Source organism: Vombatus ursinus, unplaced genomic scaffold (assembly GCF_900497805.2).
Source record: "Vombatus ursinus unplaced genomic scaffold, bare-nosed wombat genome assembly UNPS02014772.1, whole genome shotgun sequence".
Taxonomy (NCBI): Eukaryota; Metazoa; Chordata; class Mammalia; order Diprotodontia; family Vombatidae; genus Vombatus; species Vombatus ursinus.
Window position 1 is genome coordinate 33,037,650 of NW_020954550.1, and position 19,890 is coordinate 33,057,539.

At 37.9% G+C, this 19,890-nt stretch overlaps 1 protein-coding gene across 2 annotated transcripts in view; it reads left to right on the plus strand.

Moving 5' to 3' along the window:
- Positions 1–1,222: 1,222 nt before the first annotated feature.
- Positions 1,223–19,890, plus strand: part of C6 (complement C6) — a 72,977-nt gene continuing 54,309 nt past the window's right edge. Inside the window, exons 1-4 of one of the 2 annotated variants that reach the window (XM_027863504.1) lie at positions 1,223–1,327; positions 9,008–9,170; positions 12,743–12,899; positions 16,606–16,750. In XM_027863504.1, coding sequence (XP_027719305.1) covers positions 9,028–9,170; positions 12,743–12,899; positions 16,606–16,750 — 445 coding nt within the window. In that variant the 5' untranslated portion in view covers positions 1,223–1,327; positions 9,008–9,027. The remainder of the gene's footprint in view (positions 1,328–9,007; positions 9,171–12,742; positions 12,900–16,605; positions 16,751–19,890) is intronic. The other variant, XM_027863503.1, reaches the window with a different exon arrangement.

A 19,890-nucleotide genomic window follows, 5' to 3' on the forward strand; every position in this document is an offset into this window, starting at 1 on the left:
AGGTAGATGGCATTCCATGAATTTTTGCTGGCTCTCCCCCATACCTGGAATTCTCCACCTTTTCATCTCTGCCTCCTGACTTCCCTGGTTTCCTTCAAATCCCAGCTAAAATTCTACCTTCTACAAGAAACCTTTCCTGATCCCCCTTAATGCTGGTGCCTTCCCTCTATTGGATATCTCCGATTCATTCTGTCTAAGTCTTGTTTGTACGTTGTTGTTTTCATATTGTTTCTCCAGTGAGTCTGTGAATTAGAGAGCAAGGACTATCTTTAATCTCTTCTTGTAGCCTCAGTTCTTAGTACATTTCCTGGCATATGATGGCTCTTAATAAATAATTATTGATTGACTGTGAGTCCCAGGGCCAACAAGACACTGCTGCTCCATTTTTTTCTTGCAAGGCTCGGAAGGGAAAGGTTACTATGGTTTTGGGCATGTAGGCTCAACAAATAGTTCTCAGTTGATTGTAACTACAAAGTCCATCAGATAAATACCTTATGGAATTCTCTGAGTCTGTTACTGAAAGCACAACTGTGCCTTGCATAACCATCAAGAGAGTGTCCACATGGACAGATAGATACACAGTCAAACAAGAATTTGCAGGAGGGTTAGGGACTAGGTTTGATTTCTTTGATGCTTCTCTTGATAATTTGTCTTCCTTTTGACTCCATAGCCTCCCATGTATTTCTCCTTGTTCTCAAAGTGCTCTCCCTTTATTATTTCAAATTTCCCTGCAAAATACACTTTTATTGGACCATTCTCATAATGGTGACAGTGACACAGAATTGTTATGAGGATCAGATGAGATGAGGTTTGCTAAGAGCTCTATTAATGTCAGCTATCATCACTTGTGACTTCTGTAATAATATTATATTTCACTCAGATCAGCATTCCAGACAGACAGAATAATTCAAGCATCAGTTGAGCCGTATCCCTGACCATGCCATAACCAGTTAGAGTCATTTCTGCATTTGGAATGGATCATTTTAAAGAGCTGCAGAGAATCAGTTGACTGTTTTGACAGCCATCCTGGTAAGGACTGTACCTCCAGTGATGACATTAGAGGATATTAGCTAGCAGTTGGTCAGGGCTATTTTGATCATCGTATAAGCCCTGAGCATTGGAGTTTTCTCAGACACAGGACTCTGCCCAGAGGTGAGTGGCATTGAGGATTCTTTCACTTTCGATCTTGTGAAATGTTATAAGTCATAAGATCATCAAGAAACCTCTAACCTTTTTGTGAATGAGGATACGTAGCTGCCTGTAGCTGCCACTTTGGACATCTCTGTGAAATAAGGAAAGACTTTTTTTAAACCAGAGAAAATATCAGGTAAGTTCCTTAGGTTTCTAAGGTGTAGGATGGTTAAAAACATTGTGTTACCATGCAAAGCGTAGCATTTAAACCCTGGTGCCAGATTTACTTGAGGTTCCTAACAAAAGACACACAAATTGCTTAAACCCAGGTTTCCCTCGAAGCCTGGACCTGAAATCTTCATCCTTCATATTTACCAGGACCTTATCACAGAGGGAAAAACCAAAGAAAACAAAGTCTCAATTCTACTCGCATAGCTCTTACTGCAACGGAGCGGAAAACCCGGTTCGGAGTGAGTCAGGTTCAAACTCAGGCTACGTTATTTACTCACTCATTGTCTGACCTGGGCGAAGTAACAAATCTCTCTGGGCCTCAGTTTCTTCAGCTGTAAAGTGAAGGATAGGACTAGTTGCCTTCTAAATTCCCTTCCAGCTCTAAATGCTGTGAGCTGGGGAGGTGGAGCACAGGGGACTGGGGCGAGTTAAAATTTGCTCTCCAGCCCAACTTAATGGGACTGCTTTTTGGCCGTGTGAGTAAATATTCAAAATAAATATTGTACAGGTTTCTGTTTTCCTACTATTTATAAGAGTTGAGGTAGCATGGAAACCTATCTTCAGGATTTCGTAAGGAGTTCAAGAGAATTTGGGATGGCAAACTGTGGACGGTTGATGTTACATGAATCCTGTAAAAACCTGAATATTCTATCCAAATTCTCTTTGTTGCTTTGCACTTATTTCGCCTTCCCTCCCTCCTGATCGTCTGGAGGTATCCTGGGATCAGCCTGTTGCATCTAAAACACTATATACCAGTGTGCAAAGTAACCTGTGAAATTTCAGATAAATCAAATATTTAGAGCTGTTAGAGAGGAATAAGTGAAAAATTAAATCTATTTGATTGTTTACTGAACTACAGCATTAAAAATTTACAGCTAAAAAAAGATGTGTTAATAAAATCTTTTATTTTTATATAAAATATTTTCCCTTTCTCGTAACAATGAAACATTATATAAGGAGATACTTCCTAATTAGTTATTTTATTAGCACCCAATCAAATCAGGAGTTTTGAAGTTAACTTTAATTTGCAGTATCTCACAAATTGTCCAAGAAAAGAAATAACCAGACTAGAGAGAAGAACATTGTATAAGAGTTCTACCTGTGAAATTTTTATGTAATAGTTGACATAAAATATGCCGGTTTTTTCATGATTGCTGCTTTGTTTTGCAAATGCTGATGGCAACTACTAGGGTCATATTACCTATTTTCCTATTTTGGTTGCTGCAAATCATGTAAAAACAAGTCCCATAAGATATTTTTGTAAAAATCAGCTTTTTTACCATGAACATCATAAACTACCTGAAAGCTACCTGTTATTTTCCCTACAGGAAGCAGAGGAAAGGCAAACCAGCAGATAACATTTTCTTCCTGCCCAATGATTTCATTTTAGAAGGCCGACCAAAAAAAAAAAAAAAGAGGGGTCTAATTTTTTAGATATTTTTTATGCTTGATCAACCCAAATTTATCACAAATGTAGCATGACCACTGGAGGGCAAAAAGATACAAAATCAGCAGCTGGGTGGTACAATGGATAGAGAGCTGGATATGGAGTCAGGAAGATGTGAGTTCAAATCCTACCTCAGACACTTATAAGCTGTGGGAACCTAGACAAGTCACTTAACATCTGTTTGTCAGTTTCTTCATTTGTGAAGTGAGGATAATAATAGCACCTGCCTCCCAGAGTTTTTGTGAGCATCGAATGAGGTCATGACTGTCAAGTGCTTAGCACAGTACCTGGCAAATAGTAGGCACTATATAAATGTTAGTTAATGTTGTTGTTGTTGTTGTTATTATTACTACTAGCTAATATCTATCTGTCTCTGTTTCCTCAATTATAAAATGATAATAACAGTCCCTACCTCCCAGGGCTGTTGTGAGGATCCAATGATTTCACATTTGTGAAGTGCTTGGCAAATCTTAAAGCTGTATATGAATGCTGTCTCTTTTGAGGCTCTGGATCTGGAGACATGAAGGCCTGAGTTCAAATCCTGCCCTAGATATTTACTGACTATGTGACTCTGGGCAAGTCACTTACCCTCCATCTGCTTCTGTTTCCTCATCTGTAAAATGGAGAAAATAATAGCATCTATCTCCCATGTGCATGTGTATGTGTATTTATATATATATATACATACATATATTATATATGCACACATATGTTATACACACACACACACACACATTTGTACTTGTTGTTCAGTTGTGTCCAACTCTCCATGACCCCATTTGGGGTTTTCTTGCCAAAGATACTGGAGTGGTTTGACATTTCCTTCTCCAGCTCATTTTGCAGATGAGGAAACTGAGACAAATAGGATTAAGTGACTTGACCAGGGTCACAGTGCTAGTAAGTATCTGAGGGCAGATTTGAACTCAGGTCTTCCTAACTCCAGGCCAGGCCACAACACAATCTAGATGCTCCATTATATAAATGCTAGCTATTTTCAATATCATCATCAATACGGATTCAGTTTAAGGCACTTGTTGATTGATTGACTGATTAATAATTTGTCTTAGTAAAATGTAGCATCACAGTCACAGAGGACTCAACAGCCAATCAGAAAATACCTGTCTGGGGGCAGCTAGGTGGCGCAGTGGGTAGAGCTCCAGCCTTGGAGTCAGAAGGACCTGAGTTCAAATCTGAGCTCAGACACATAACACTTACTAGCTGTGTGACCCTGGGCAAGTCACTTAGCCCCATTGCCTAGCCAAAAACAACAACAACAACAACAAAAAAAAAAAACCCAGAAAGTACCTGTCTGGAGAAAATTCTTCAGGTCTGATAAGCTATTCTGACATGATTCTTGAATTGGGCTTCATCTGGTCATTTTGCCTTTATGACCTGTTTCTCTGTGTTTGAGGGATTCTATAAGGCCTTGGTGGAAAAATGTAATTATTTCTGATAGCCTAATGTTTCTTGATAGTCATATTTCTTTAACAGGTTGCCGCCTAATCTGGGGGATGGGACTCAATTTCACTCAATTTCACACTGCTTGGTACTGGGAGTTGCCTTCTTTTCTATGTTGCTCTAGACATGCCACATTCATTGTAAATTCTTTAAAAGTAGGGTCCACATATTGGCCTTTTTCTAACACAGAGGATTTGGATTATTCAGGCATATAATTAAGAGGCATTTTTCAAAGTGACGTAACTATTAGGTCTTTTAGCAATAGATTTGGTTGCATTTTGGAGGTGTTTATATATTGCCTTTAGGAATGCTCTTATTTCTAGGTTAACAAGTAGCAATGTACCCTCTGGTATTACAAGGGAGAGAAACTTTCCTCCCTTTATATTAGGTTCTTTATTTAAATTAAACATTTATTAAAATTTAATTTAATTACATATGTATTCAATTAAATATTTATCAAATGTTTAATAATGAAACCACTAGGAGGTATAGTAGATTGAGTGCTGGACTTGGAGTAAAGAAGACCTGAATTCAAATCCTGCCTCAGATACTTACTAGCTGTGTGGCTCTGGCCAAGTTACTTAACTTCTGTCTACCTCAGTTTCCTCGTCTATAAAGAGAGATAATTGTAGCACCTACCTCACAGTGTTGTGCAATGATCAAATTACATAACTTAAGTAAAATGCTTTGCAAACCTTAAAGAAACACACACACACACACATAAGCATTGTAGCTAATAAATGTCTCCTTGGTATAATGTACTTCTGCTAAGTGCTAAGGATACAAAGTTCAAAAAGTGGCAGTCCCTGCTCTACTGGAGCTTAAAATTTAAAAAAGGAAATAAACTACATACACAAATAAGTATGATGCCAGGCAAAGTGTGATAAATGCAAAGAGGCCTAAACAAAGTATTATAAAAATCTGAGTTAGAAATCACTTTCATCTGGGAGGATCAAGGAAGGCTTTATGGGAACGGTAACCCTTTAATTAGATCATATTGGCAGCTACCTGATAGAGCACTGGGCTTGAAGTCAGGAACACTCATCTTCATGAGTTCAAATTCTGCCTCCAACATTTACTAGCTGTGTGACCCTGGGCAAATCACCTAACTCCGTTTACCTCCCTTTGTCATCTATCAAATGAGCTGGAGAAGGAAAGGGCAAACTGTTCTGGCATCTTTGCAAGAAAACCCCAAATAGGGGTTTTGAAGAAAGAGAAGAATTTTCTCAGATGTTATTGTGGAGGAATAGATTTCAAGTATGAGGGATAGGACAGAAGCAGGAAATGACAGATTAGCATTGAAGGGAAAGTGACTAATATACTTTGACCATCTGCCCCCTTGACAACCATCTTTTTGTCCTGGAGAAGCTTCCTCCTGGGGCCCTCATCTCCCAATTAGTGACTGTCCCTCCTGGACCACTATTTCAGGAAGGCCCTGGCCACCATGCTTCACTTTACTCACTATTCTCCTATCTCCTTGCCAACCCACACAACCTTTTGTCTTCCTCTTTCCCCATCAGTTCGAGACTCATAAACTATTATCAGACGGACTCTACCATTGTTCCTGGATGGGTTGTGTCAGTCTACTCTCTCTCTGAACCTTATCACCATCTTTGTAAATTTCCAGACAAAATGCCACTCCCTGGCCATCTCTCCCCTTTCTATATTATTACCCTGGTTAAAATGTAAGCTCTTTGAGGTCAGAAACTTTCTTTGCTTTTATATTTTTATCTAAGGCATTTAGTACAGGGTTTGGCACATATTAAGAGATGGATAAATGCTCCTCCCAACCCCAACCTGAAGTCAGGAAGATTCATTTTCCTGAATTCAAATTTGTCCTCAGACATTTACTAGCTGTGTGACCCTGGGTAAGTCACTTAACCCTGTTTGCCTCAGTTTCTCATCTATAAAATAAGCTGGAGAAGGAAATGACAAACCACTCCAATGGTCTCTGCCAAGAAAACTCCAAATGGGGTCACAAAGAGTGGGACATGCCTGAAACAACTGAACAACAACAAAAATTCTTTTGTCATTCATTTATATAGAGTTCAAGGAAGGAGATAGGATGAAAGTAGGCTAGACAGATAAATTGGAATCAGATTATGGAGGACCCGTATGTTAGGCCAAGGAGTTTCTATTTCATCCTTAAGGCAATGAGGAGTCACTGGGTTTTTGAAGCCATGGACCCTAAATGTTACCTGAAACTAACTTCAACCAGAATGAATGAAACACAAACAAATGACATTAAAGTTATATGTGGAGTCAATTAAGAGAGGTAGCATGTTATAGTAAGGAAGAAAACAGGAAGCCTTGGGGCCAAAAAGACCTGAGTTCAAGTCCCACCTATGATACATATTGGCTGTGTGATCCTGGGAAAGTAACTTACCCTTTTAGTGTTCTAGGCAACAATCTAAGACTATAATTTGCAGAGAAAGTGGTGAGTTTCATTCTTCATCTAGAAGTTACCTATATCAACGAAATCACAGGTTTAATCTCTATATCTGTGAAGTCAACCAATAAGAATCTATTAAATACTAACTACGTACTAGGCACAGGACCAAACACTGTACAAAGAGAAGAAATAAGCACTCTATCATCTAGGAGATAATATTCTAATAAACGCTACCTTTTTTTTTTTTTTTGGTCTAGGAAATGGGGTTAAGTGACTTGCTCAGGGTCACACAGCTAGTGAGTATTCTGTATCTGAGGCTGGATTTGAACTCAAGTCCTCCTAACTCCAAGGCCAGTGCTCTATCCACTGTGCCACCTAGCTGCCCCCCCCCCTTTTTGCATCCAATAAACTAGAAAAAACAAACCGATCAAGTTACAGAAAAATAGTATCTGACACTTACATAATGCTTTAAGATTTACAAAGGACTTTTTATACATTATCTCAATTAAGCTTCACAATGGCACTGGGAGATAGTTACTACAGGCGTCATTATTCTTATTTTGCAAATGAAGAAACTGATATTGAGAGAGATAATAGTAGGTGGTGGAATTTGAACCCAGGTCTTCCTCCCATGCATTCTATCCACAGGGCCATACTCCCTCTACAAACTATCACTCATTCTCTATAACCGTCTTTTGTTGGAAAATCTATTTTGTAGAAAAGATGGAAATAACTGAACCAAATGGCACAAATATTGGGAAGCTGATGAGGCAAAATCCAATTCTGTGACACATGATGACAAACTTTAAGTTTTAGACTGATTGTGCTTTAGATTTAGATTGTGTTTTAGATTAATTGTGATATCTGTAAGCACAATGAGAAATTATCTCAAGGATGTCCTTGCCTACACTGGACCAGGGTAAGAATTCTAAGTGCAAATGATGCAGAAGCTCATATTGTTTCAATCATAACTCTTATCAGATCATAAGATCATCAGATATCACCTAGTCTAACCCCGTCATTTTGCTGATGGGTAAACTGAGTCATTATTTCATATAGAAAAGGGAATTGAGTGCTCATATATTCCCAACCCCTTCTTTATAATATGGAGTAATGTGAATTGGGTTGCCTGTTAATATTGGTATAATGGAAAATGTGCTGAATTTGTTGTGAGATTTGAATTCCAACTCTACTACTTACTAATTATATCGTATAGGTAATTTCTATGGGCTTCAGTTTACTCATCTTTAAAATGAGGGTATTGGATTAGGTCTCTAAGGTCCCTCTTGGCTCTAAATTCTATGATCTTACCTCTGCCAAATAGAATGAGTCAGTTCTCATTGTGCCTAGGCCCTAGGCTGAGTGGTAAGTGAAATGCTCCAGAGGGTGCTAACCTTTGCTTCTACCTCCCTAATTTGCACAAAATGTGGATTCAGCAACCCACACAGTTGTACTTGGGGTCATCCAAGCTCGTGTTTACAAAAGAATCAAAAAAGGGGGAAAAAAAAGCATAAAAGTTTTGCAAGGCTTATAGTTTATCCCATGAAGTTCAGAGGATCAGTAATTTTTGCCACCTCTGACAATACCTATTGGACTGGATGGGTCAGAGCAAAAGTCCTAGAACTAGTGGACATGGTATATGTAGGCCTTAGGTGAGAATGTCCTGCTCTGAGAGCTTCAAAAATATAGTAGTGACTGTGTATGTGTTATCTTCCCTAAAGGAGATTCATTAGCAGCCTCCCAGGATCACATTTAGTTCTGTAACTGTGAGAATGAATGAATGAAAATGGATTTATTAAGTACTTAGTATGTGCAAAGCAGTGTGCTAAGTAGGGATACAATTAAAAAAGTAAGACAGTCCATTCTCAACCAGCTCGCATTTTAAAGGGGCAGACAACATATATTGAAAGTCTCAATTGCAAGTAAGATAGAAAGGTATCTAAATGGTGCAGTGGATAGATTACTGGGCCTAGAGACTGGAAGACCTCAGTTCAAATCTGACCATAGACACTTGCTAGCTGTGTGACCCTGGACAAGTCACTTAACCTTGTTTGCCTCAGTTTCCTCTTCTATGAAATGAAGATGATAATAATAAGACACCTACCTCCCAGAATTGTTACGAGGATCAAATGAGATAATAATTGTAAAGTGTTTAGCCCAGTGTCGGACGCATAGTGTTTTAGAAATGTAATCATTATTATTATTTAACCACTCTGTCCTTCAAATTCTTCATGTGTAAAATGGGGAAAATATTTCCAGTGCTTTCTATAGTTCTTGGCACATAGTAGTTACTTAATAAACGCTAATTGACTGACTATTGTTCACTGTATTATGTTATCCAATGTCAGGAGGTGAATGTTCCTGGAGTATGGACCAGAACATCTTATTGTACTCTACCCTGCTGAGTGTCCTGATTGGTGGGAGCCAGGCCTGTTACTGTGACCACTACGCATGGACTCCATGGTCCAGCTGTTCAAGTTCTTGCAATTATGGAACCCAAAGGAGAGAGAGGTGGGTGTGACTATTTAACTCCTTCTTCTTCCTTTGGGAGTCTGTGAATATTGAAGCCAATAATCAGAAATTTCATTGAATGACAAGGAAAGTGGGGAGGGTAAGGCACCCACAAAATGAATACTCACCATAAAAGTTCATTTGTTGATTCAATTCAATTCAATTCAATTCAATATTTATTAAAAACCTATTCTGCGAAAGGCACTGGGCTAGGCCCTAGGGATGATTAACTTTACCATTTTGCTACCCCTAAAAAAGTTTCCCAAGAAAATTAAATTCTTCTTCTTCTTCCTTCTTTCTTCTTTTTTCTTCCTCCTTCTCCTCATCATCGTCATTATTATTATTATTATTAGATGAGACTTTTGAGATTATCTAATCCAATTATTTAATTTTACAAATGAAGAAAATGAGGTCAATAGAGATTAAATGATTTTCCCTAGGTCACATAACAAACTGGTGACAGTGAAAAGCTAAGATAATGGCTCTCCTAATTATCTTGGGGTAGTGGTCTTTGGTTTACAGCCTTGAAGTGCCCAGAACTTTATTATTTAATAGCTCTTACAGTCCTGAGTATTTTAACCTATTTCCTATTTAAGTCATTTACCAGTAATAACTTAAGAATTTTGTAGCTGTAAGATCCCAAATTGTGTCCTAATGGTCTGAAATGTTGGAAGCCTCATTGTCTAAGCCCTCAGTTACTTGCATTTCCAATCACACAGTGAGGCAGATAAGCAGACAACAGTTCACCAACTTGGAAGCAGCTCTCCAGAGCAGTGTAGAAGAGTGGTCCCAAACTTGAGATGAATAGAAATGAGCTCTTAGTCACCAGCAAGAGATTTAATCTGTCTGAATCCCAGTTCCCTCCTCCCACCTATACATTAGAAATACTAGCCTTCCCGCCTTATTGGGCTGTGCTGAGAATCCAGGCATTATAATATCTTCCATGCCTGTTTCTAAACAGTATCTTTATGAGAACTCTCCTCCCTCTTATTTCTCAAGTGAATTCCTACCTACTCTTTAAACCCATCAAGTGTAGTTTTGATCATATGATCCCCTTACTCAGTCAATTGTTTGCTTGTTTCTTCAGTTGTTTCAGTCATGAAATGATCCCATTTAGAGTTTTCTTGGCAAAGATACTAGAGTGGTTTGCCATTTTCTTCTCCAGCTCATTTTACAGATGAGGAAACTGACACAAACAGGGTTAAGTGACTTGCTCAGGGTCACACAGCTAGTAAGTGTCTGAGGCTGGATTTGAACTCAGGAAAAGAGTCTTCCTGGTTTCAAGCCCAATGCTCTACCCACTGTACTACCTAGTTGCCATCAATAGATTCTAATAGTTTCCTATTACCTGTAAGATTAAATATAAACTTCTCTGCTTGACATTCATACATATTCACAATCTGACCTCTTCTTACCTTTCACTGCCCTCCATGTTCTCTGTCATTTAGCCACAATGGTCTATTTGCTGTTCTTATTGATTCTCCATCTCCCATCTCCCATCTCCATTCCTTTGCACTAGCTGTCCCCTGTGCCCAGAATACTCTCCCTTTTCAACTCCCATCCTCCTAGAATTCTTGATTTCCTTCACAACTCAGGTCAAGTGCAACTTTCTGCAGAAATATCCTACAACGGTTACCTTGGATCTTATTTGTCAGGGGACAGTGATAAGGCACTCAGCCTGGAGTCAGGAAGACTTGAATTCATATCCAGCCTCAGACACTTACTAGCTATATGACCTTGGGCAAGTGATTTAACATTTGTTTGCCTCAGTTTCCTCAACTGTAAAATGGAGATAGAAATAGCACCCATCTTCCAGGGTTGTTATGAGAATCAAATGAAACAATGTTCATAGAGCACTTAGCCATAATAAGTACTACAGAAATGCTAATTATTATTTTAGATGTATCATATATATACTTATAGAAGTACATATTGTCCACTTGATTAGAATGTAAATTCATTGAGAAAAGACACTTTTGATTTTGTTGTATCTCTAGATTTTAACATAATGCCTGACCTTTAGTAGGCATTTAACAAATCTTTGTTGCTTGCTTGCCAGATACCCCACATTGTCTGTACCTCTCTTATTTATAACATATATTAACTAATATTAGTGAATTATTGCTATATTTATGTCTTATCCTCTTAAATAGTAAGCTCCATGAGGGCAGAAACCATGAATTATCTTAGACTTTGTCTCTTTGCCAGTAACTGGAATAGAGCTCCATTATTAATCCTGTGAGATTAATGATTCAGGCATTATTATCCTTGCTTTACCAATGAGATAATGAAAATTGAAATACCAAAAAGATATTGAGATATGAGAAAAGTTAAATGACCTTTCCATGATTGCATAATTAGTAAGTGGCAGAGTCAAGATGCAAATCCAGGTCTTCTGATTCCAAATGAATATTGGTTCCCTAACACCTGTAGATGAGAGAATTTTGGGAAATGACAAGACTTGAACCAATGGAAAGTATAAGTATTAGATTCAGGCAGATTAGTGCCTTTAATCCCCCTTTCCTATGTAAGGAAACTGAGACATAGCTCAAGGAAGACCACATCCTCCTGCCTAAGGTCACACAGTAATTCCTCAGGAAACTGGAATTCATAAACTTCTGTCCATTAACACTCAAATGTCATTCTCTTGGCATGTGGTACCCACAGGTCTTTCACAACCTAAGAAGACACCATAACTTTCCACTCCATTTGTTCTATCATTTTCCTCTTAACTCCTCTATAGAACTGTCATTGTTTAAGTAGATGGCCATGGGACCCATTCTCTTATTCTACCTCCCACTCTCCTCCTCCATATACTTCCCTTTTTTCCTAACAGCAATGTGACTTGATTGTCATCTCCTCCGAGAGATTGTTGTTTGTGTTGTTCATCCTTCGTTCTTGAAGAGGACCAGTGATTTCAGGAGGGTGATGTCTTGACTTGTAAGTGAACTGGATTTGAGTGAGACAGAGCTTTGCCAAATCATTTGCCTCACTCTCTCCTCCAGTTCCATCTCAGTCCAGTGGCAAGACATAGACCAGGATGACTGGTGATGGCCCCGGATGCAGTGGGACCCTTGGCCTTTTTAAGCTAAGGTCTTTCCCAGGTTTCAGTTTGTCTGAGGCCACACCCATTCAATGATTAAAGGCTAGGTGAAAATGAAGGCAAAAAATGGGCTAGTTTGCCTTCACAAAAGAATCAGTCTGGGAGGGGAAGACCCTCAGGATTTCAGGCTACAACAGAAATAATTGCTATTTACACTCATTCTGAGCTATCAAAACCCAAACAATGAGCAAGTGAGGCTTGAGCTGGGACCTGTTATTGGCCAAGTAGTGAGAGCCAGAGTGATTTGGGTTTAAAGGCATAGTCAAGTAGCTCCATTTGAATCTTAATGGACTTTATTAAAGCCTGGTTTTTCAGAGCTGTATTTCAAGAAATTATAAATGAAAACTACATGAGACAAAAGAGTTAATTGTTATTTTTTTTTCATTTCACTTATGATTTCCAAGAGATAGTGCCCCAGTGAATGGACTCAGCCTAAATAGAGTTATTATTGTTGTTTTCCTGGTTGCAGACAAATAGTACAAGATAAATATTACAAAGAAAACTACTGTGATAGGCTGTGTTCAAAGCAGGAATCCAGGGCCTGCAACGAGCAAATGTGTCCCATCAACTGCCTGCTGAGTGACTTTGGACCATGGTCTGAATGTGACCCTTGTGTTAAAAAACAGGTATGTAAAGATGGTGTAGTAAAGGTGACTCTCCCTTGCTGAAGGAAGCTGAGTCACGAAGAATTGATTCATTGAGACAACAAATGAGTTAAAAAGGAACACAGGATAATAGACTTCAAGCTGGAAATGATCTTAGAGGTCATTGAATCTAACCCCTTAATGTTATAGATGTTCTCTGAGGCCCAGAGAAATTAGGGGAATTGCTTACATTTGAAATGTAAAGATTTAGATAGTTAAAATAGTAAATGTAGGAAAATCTGTTATGCTTTTATGAACTAAAAGAAAAAGGATAGCCATCATGGTTTCAGACAAGGCAACAGAAAATACAGATAAAAGAGATAAACAAGGAAATTACAATATGCTTAAAGGTACCATAATAAATCAAGCAGTTCTTAGGGAAAGGTAATATCTCTAGATATCAACAAAAGGAAGAATGAGCAGAATAATGAACTGGGCATTCAACAATGACAAAAACTAGAAAAGTAACAAATCAAAACCCCAAATACAAAATGAGATATTATGAAAATTAATGAAAAATCGAAAAGAAAAAGGCTCCTATATTGAATAGATTAATAAAACTATGAACTATTTTAACTAATAAAATAAACAATGAATCTGATTTAAAAAGAGAAAGTAAAACCAAATTGTTTTAAAAATTATAAAAGAGAATTCACAGCAATTGAAGATAAAAAAAGGAAATTACCAGAAACAATTTTGGCCAATTGTATACTGAAAAAACTGAAAATTTAGGGGAAATGGATAAATATTTACAAAAATATAAAATTCAGATTAGCAGAATAAGAAATATGTTATTTAAATTTTAAGCTAATGTTAAAAAAAATAATTAAACAAACCACAAATGAACTCCCAAAGGGGGCAAAACTCAGAACTAGGTCAATTTACAAGAAAATTCTATCAAACATTCAAAGAACAATTAACTCCAATAATATGTAGAGTTTATAGAAATAAAAAAGAAGGAATCATTCCACACTCCCTCTATAACACAAATATAGTCTTGATGCTTAAATCACAGGAGACAAAGCAGAGAAAAAAACCATAGACCAATGTCCCTAATGAATAGCAACACAAAAAATATTTAAATTAAATATTAGTAAAGAGGCTATAATAACATATTAAAATATTCTAGACTCTAACCATGTTGTACTTACAAAAGTAATACAGGATTAGTTCAATATAAGGAAAATTATAAGCATAATAGAACATATTAATGACAAAAATTATAACCACATGATTATATCAATAGCTGCTGAAAAAGCTTTTAACAAAGTCCAATATCCTTACATCTTAAATAACAACAGCATTAGGTAGTACAATAATAAATGGATCATATGGTCATTATTAGTATCTACTTAAAACCCAGAGACAATATTTTGTTTCATAAACAAAGGCTAGAAACCTTTCCAATAAGATCAGGGACATGGCAAAGATATCTATTATCACCACCTTTATTTGCCAAAGTTCAGGAAATTATTTGATCTCTCAGTGTCCCTATTACCCTCCACCCCAGTCTAGGACTATAAGCTGGTGAGAGAGAGAGAGAGACAGAAAGAGAGACAGAGACAAAGAGAGAGAGCATTTATTGATTGCTTATTATGTATCAGACACTGTGATAAATACTAGGGATACAAATATAAGAGACGATCTCTGCCCTCAAAGAGCTCATGTTCTAATGGGGAAAGACCACAAACACATTAAGAGGTGCTAAAAAGGGGGTTGGGAGAGAAGAAAAAATTCTGCACAGAGCCTAATGAAGAGATTGCGATGTGTTTCACAGAATCCTGGGTCCTGGAAAGATAAGGGAAAATGCTTACCTATCAGAGCAGGATTAGCCAGTGGAAAAAGTCAAGTTTCTGGAGGGATAGAGAAGGTCTGAATGTAGGTAGGTGTTAGAGGAGATGATTCGGTGGAAGAATTCCCCATACAGATGAAATCACAAATCTAGTACCAAAAGAGAAGCAGAAAAGAATGGGGGACTCTGGCTATTGATGCCCAAACCAAATAACTCTGCAAATTATTTTCCTTATGACTACCCTGTGAAGTAGGTAGAACAACCATTATTAACTTCCTTTTACAAATAAAGCCTATGAAGCATAAGGAGTACAACTGACTGTTAGTAAAGGGAAAAATAATTTGAACCCACATCTCCTGACATCAAGACTAACGTTCTTTCTATCAAACCATACTGTACTTTCTTATTAGATATTTTAAACCTCTAATCTCCTTATTATTAGAGAGGGAGCTAAGTGGCCCAGTGGATAGAGTATTGGACCTAGAGTCAGGAGGACTTAAATATCTAGCCTCAGACATTTACTATTTGTATGACCCTGAGGGAGTCACTTAACCTCTGTCTGTTTCAGTTTCATCAACTGTAGATTGAGGATGATAATAACAGCACCTACTTATAGAGTTGTTATGAGGATCAAATGAGATAATTATTACAAAGCACTTAGCACAGTGATTGGCACATAGAGGGCACTATATAATTGCTAGCTATTGTTATTACTATTACACATATTCTGGTCACACTTCTGGTTTCAGGTTTTTTTAGGAGATGAGAGAAGCAAAACAAAGGAAGGAACCAGTGTGTGACAGGGGCTGAAACTGAGCTGAGATAGGAACAAGAAAACTGATGACCAGTTTTCCTTCCATACTAGAAAGTCACTCAGCTTGTTTGCATTTCAAGATTTTAAAATTTGTTGGCCTGAAAGCTTACTTGAGCTAGGTCATTGATCTTAATGGACCTTGACTAAATTGGGTATTAGAGCAAACACATCCCAGAATTGTGTAGTTGCTCCTTCACTTTTTTTTAAAATTACTTTCCAGTTGGCAATATGACATGTGAGGAGAGCACTTACATGGTTTTTCTCCTCTGCCATTCTCCCACAGAACTATGAAGTCTTTTTTTCATATTTATAACCTCATGGTATTCACAAGATAGAGAAAAGCTAGTATTATCTTGCATAATACTTTACATAGTTAGAGGACTCAATAAACATTTATAATTTGTTCTTATGTAGAATCAAAAAACTTTAGAGCTGAAATGGATCTTAGAGATACAATTCTTTCATTTTGTACATGAGTAAACTGAGGCACTAAGATGTTTGACGACTTGCTCCAGGTAACACAGCTAGTTAGTGGTAGAGAATGGAATCACCATTTGCTAGGCAGGAAGGGATCTAAGAGTTCACTTAATCTTACTCCCTTATTTTGTAGATGAGGAAAATGAGCAACAGAGAGGGCAAGTGACTTATCTACAGTCATACAGTTAGCAGGCAGCAGATCTGAGAGAGGAACCCAGGCTTTCTGACTTCACGTTCAAGGCTTTTCTTTTCCCCTTCATTGCCTTTCTGTGGATACTGTCTCCATGGAAGCCATGAAATCATAACAGGCATGAAGTAAAGACAATCCCAGTAGTTATCCAAAGGACTCAGGTCTCCCAGCTCTTATTTCATTATGCTTTCCTCATTACCATTTTAACTGATGGAGAAACTAAGTCACATTGAGAAAATGGTTTTCTCGAAGCCCTACAAAGTCACTGACCTGATCAGGATCAAGAGCCCAAGCCTCTGGACTAATAAATACAAGAATCCTTCGGGATCATACTGTCCCAGTAAGCAAGTAACACAGTATTTTGGGGTTTGGGCAGCAATAGACAGTCTCCCATTCTCCTCTGCTTCCCTTTCAGTTTCGAGTGAGATCCCTCTTGCGTCCCTCACAGTTTGGGGGGCAGCCATGTACGGAGCAGCTGGTGGAATCCCAAAGATGTTATCCAACAAAATTGTGCAACATAGAAGACATTGATTGCAAGAACAAATTCAAGTGCGACAGTGGTAATGTACTTTTCTCCTGGGTGTCATCTGTAGCTTGGAGACGCAGATCTAGTAAAAATCATTCCAGTTTACTTCCTGTAAATGTCATCAGTCAGCAGTCTTCACCACATTTGAAAAAAATTTTTAAAAACAACAACAGAAAACATCCCCATAGCAATATTCTACTGATTATCAAGGTGTTCATGTGTTAAATGGAAGCTTTCAGGTTATAATCATTTTGCTTATGCTTCCTGATTCTTCTACTAATCACATTTCAGGGCCAAATCGCTTCTTGTGATATTGCCCAATGAGGCAGACCCGAGAGAAAGGAGGAAGAGGAAGACAAGATTGATATAAAAAAAGGGCTCCTATTTATAGGCTTACATCTGGGTAATCAGAAATTAGGAGATAGATGGGAGAAAAATCATCAGATTAATAAAGTTGTTTGAAAAGTTTGTTGTTTAAAAATTCAAGCACATGGGGATGCTAACTATGAGGTGTTCTAGAAAGCAACGTGACTGATTTTCTTGCATGGATGATAAACTGACCATGAAGGCAATTAGAAAATAAACAGTCTATAAATGGCTTGTGCATTGGACATGTCATTGGAATAAATAAATGACTTCCCAAGGTGATTACTTTGAAGAAAAACATTTATTTGATGCATAGATTCTGTTTGTTTTTTGATGGGGAAAGTGGGTCTGAAACTGATTTCACTGGTTTAGAAAATACTTAATGTAGAAACTCCCTTTACAGATGCAGATCTATAATTTCTCTGTAATTTATAATTCTACCAAGTCCCCTGGGGCCTTGACAGGTTAATTAACTTGCCCATGATCACACACCTGGTATCAGTCAGCGGCACAATAGATGGTGCTGGGCCTGGGCTTATGAAGATCTGAGTTAAAATCTGATGTCAGACACTCACTTAATAACTGTATGATCCTGGGGAAATCACTTACTATCTCCTTCCTTTCTCAAAATCCTCCACACCAAGTTCTGGTATGTTGTTTTGAAAAGAGTTTCATTATATGTTACTTAATCATACAACTCTTTCTCTAGGGGATAATTCTAAAATAGTAATCAATTTAATATATCCCTTTAGTAATTTTAAGTTTATGAAGGATCTCAGGCTGGTAAAATTTATTTCCTTTCTGGACCTTAAGGGAAACCATTAAAGAGTAAAAGTTAAACTGTGACTATCATCCACTCAACCCCAACCTACTAAAAAATTTTTTTTGTTTAGAATAGAGTTGTGGCTTTGATTATCAGAATAAATATTCTAAGTCACTTACCCACCATCTTCTCCATTCCTTGCTTGACAAGTTTTGCCAGTCTTTGCAGCTGTTTTATTCTGTAATCACAAAATTAAGGTCTTGGACCTGAGATTTGAGATTTAGGGATAGCTATAACTATATCAATATTGAAATAGTTATCAATCTATCTATAGAGAGAGATTTGGGGATAGATATGTATATGTACACATATGCATGTGTATTTATGTGTGCATGTACCCATGTCAATAGAGAGAGGGACAGTAGAATATATATTCTCTTCTGCCTTTCTTCCAAAGAACTATAAAGTCTTTTTTTTTGCAAGATAGGCAAAGGCTAGTGTTATCTCGCATAATGCTTTACTTTTTTGGTGGGCTCAATAAATATTTATGATTGGTTCTGATATAAAATCAAAGGACTTTACATATATGTATACATATATACACATACATATAGATAGACACATGTGTACATACATGCACATGCACACACACATGCACACACACACATCCAGTGTCTGTAGAGGTAAAGTTAAATCATATATGACCGAAAGGTTTGGCTGTTGTGCTGCACTTTAGACCATCATAACATCCTTAGAGTATTTATGTTCTTAATAAGAATCTTATGCCAAACCATAGTACAGAACTAAAACTAGGTTAGAGAAATTAGGGGTTTTGTCCCACGGCATTGAAATTTAGAGGTAGAAATAACTGACTACTTAAAAAGAACAATTACTTAAAGTAGGAAGCTTCTAGATGTGCACCCCCACCCCATAAAAAATTCTGGATGACAGTAGCCTGCGTGACTTCCTCATCAGGTCAACTTTGTCCTTCAATAGTTTCCCCACCAGTGGCCTTATGGTATCCCAGGGTCTCCACCCACAGAGTTTAATGTCCCATAATCCAAGACTGTAGAACATAGATTTAGAGCTAGAAGGGACCTTAAAGGTTATTGAGTCCAACATCTTCATTTTATAGATGGGGAAACTAAGGTTCATAAAAGTTAAGTGATTTTTCCAGGGTCCACTGCTAGTAAGTATCTAAGGCAAGATTTAAACTCAAATCTCCCTTAACTCCATGCCTATTTATCTGCCTGAAGATCTATTCCCGTCTGTCCTCTCCAGCTCCTACCCCCTTGCTAAACTGGTTTTGTCTTAAAAAGCTGAGTTGAGGTCACTCCTTTTCTTGCCTGCCCCAGCATTTATTTTTCCCCAGTCTGGTTACCAGAATTGCCTGAGGCTCTGACATAGCCCAGTCACAGCTGGATTACTGTGGGCATTTACGACTAAGGCACTCTGGTGAAAAGAAAGATACTAAAAAATGAGCCAATTTAAATGAAGAAAAGTTTGGGGCCATGTGTAAGCTTAGAGCTGGGGTGGGGAAACTGTGGCCTTCTAGGTCCTTGGGTGAGGCTTGTTGACTGAGTCCAAGTTTTACAGAACAAATCCTTTTATTAAGGTGATTTGTTCTGTGAAGTTTGGATTTAGTCAAAGGGCCACACTTGAGAGCCTACAGGGCCACATGTGGCCTCAAGGCCGCAGGTTCCCCACCCCTGGCATAGAGTAAATGTGTAAGATACATTCACTTCATTCTGGAAAAGTGAAGAATGAAAGAAATTTTCCTAAAGTCTATGAAATCCATGAAAGGGAAGGAATGATAACAAGGATATAGAAAAAGAAACTGATCACTTAATCTTGGAATAGTAGAAACAGAAAGCGGTTTTTGAAGCTTAAAAAGGAGATTGTTTTAGGACAAATTAACAAGGAAGTTTGAGGCAACCTGGCATAGTGGATACAGAGCTGTCCAGGAGTCAGGAAGACCCGGACTCAAGTCCCTCCCCGGTACAAACCGGCCCTCTGACCATTGGCTAGTCATTTAACCCCTTAGT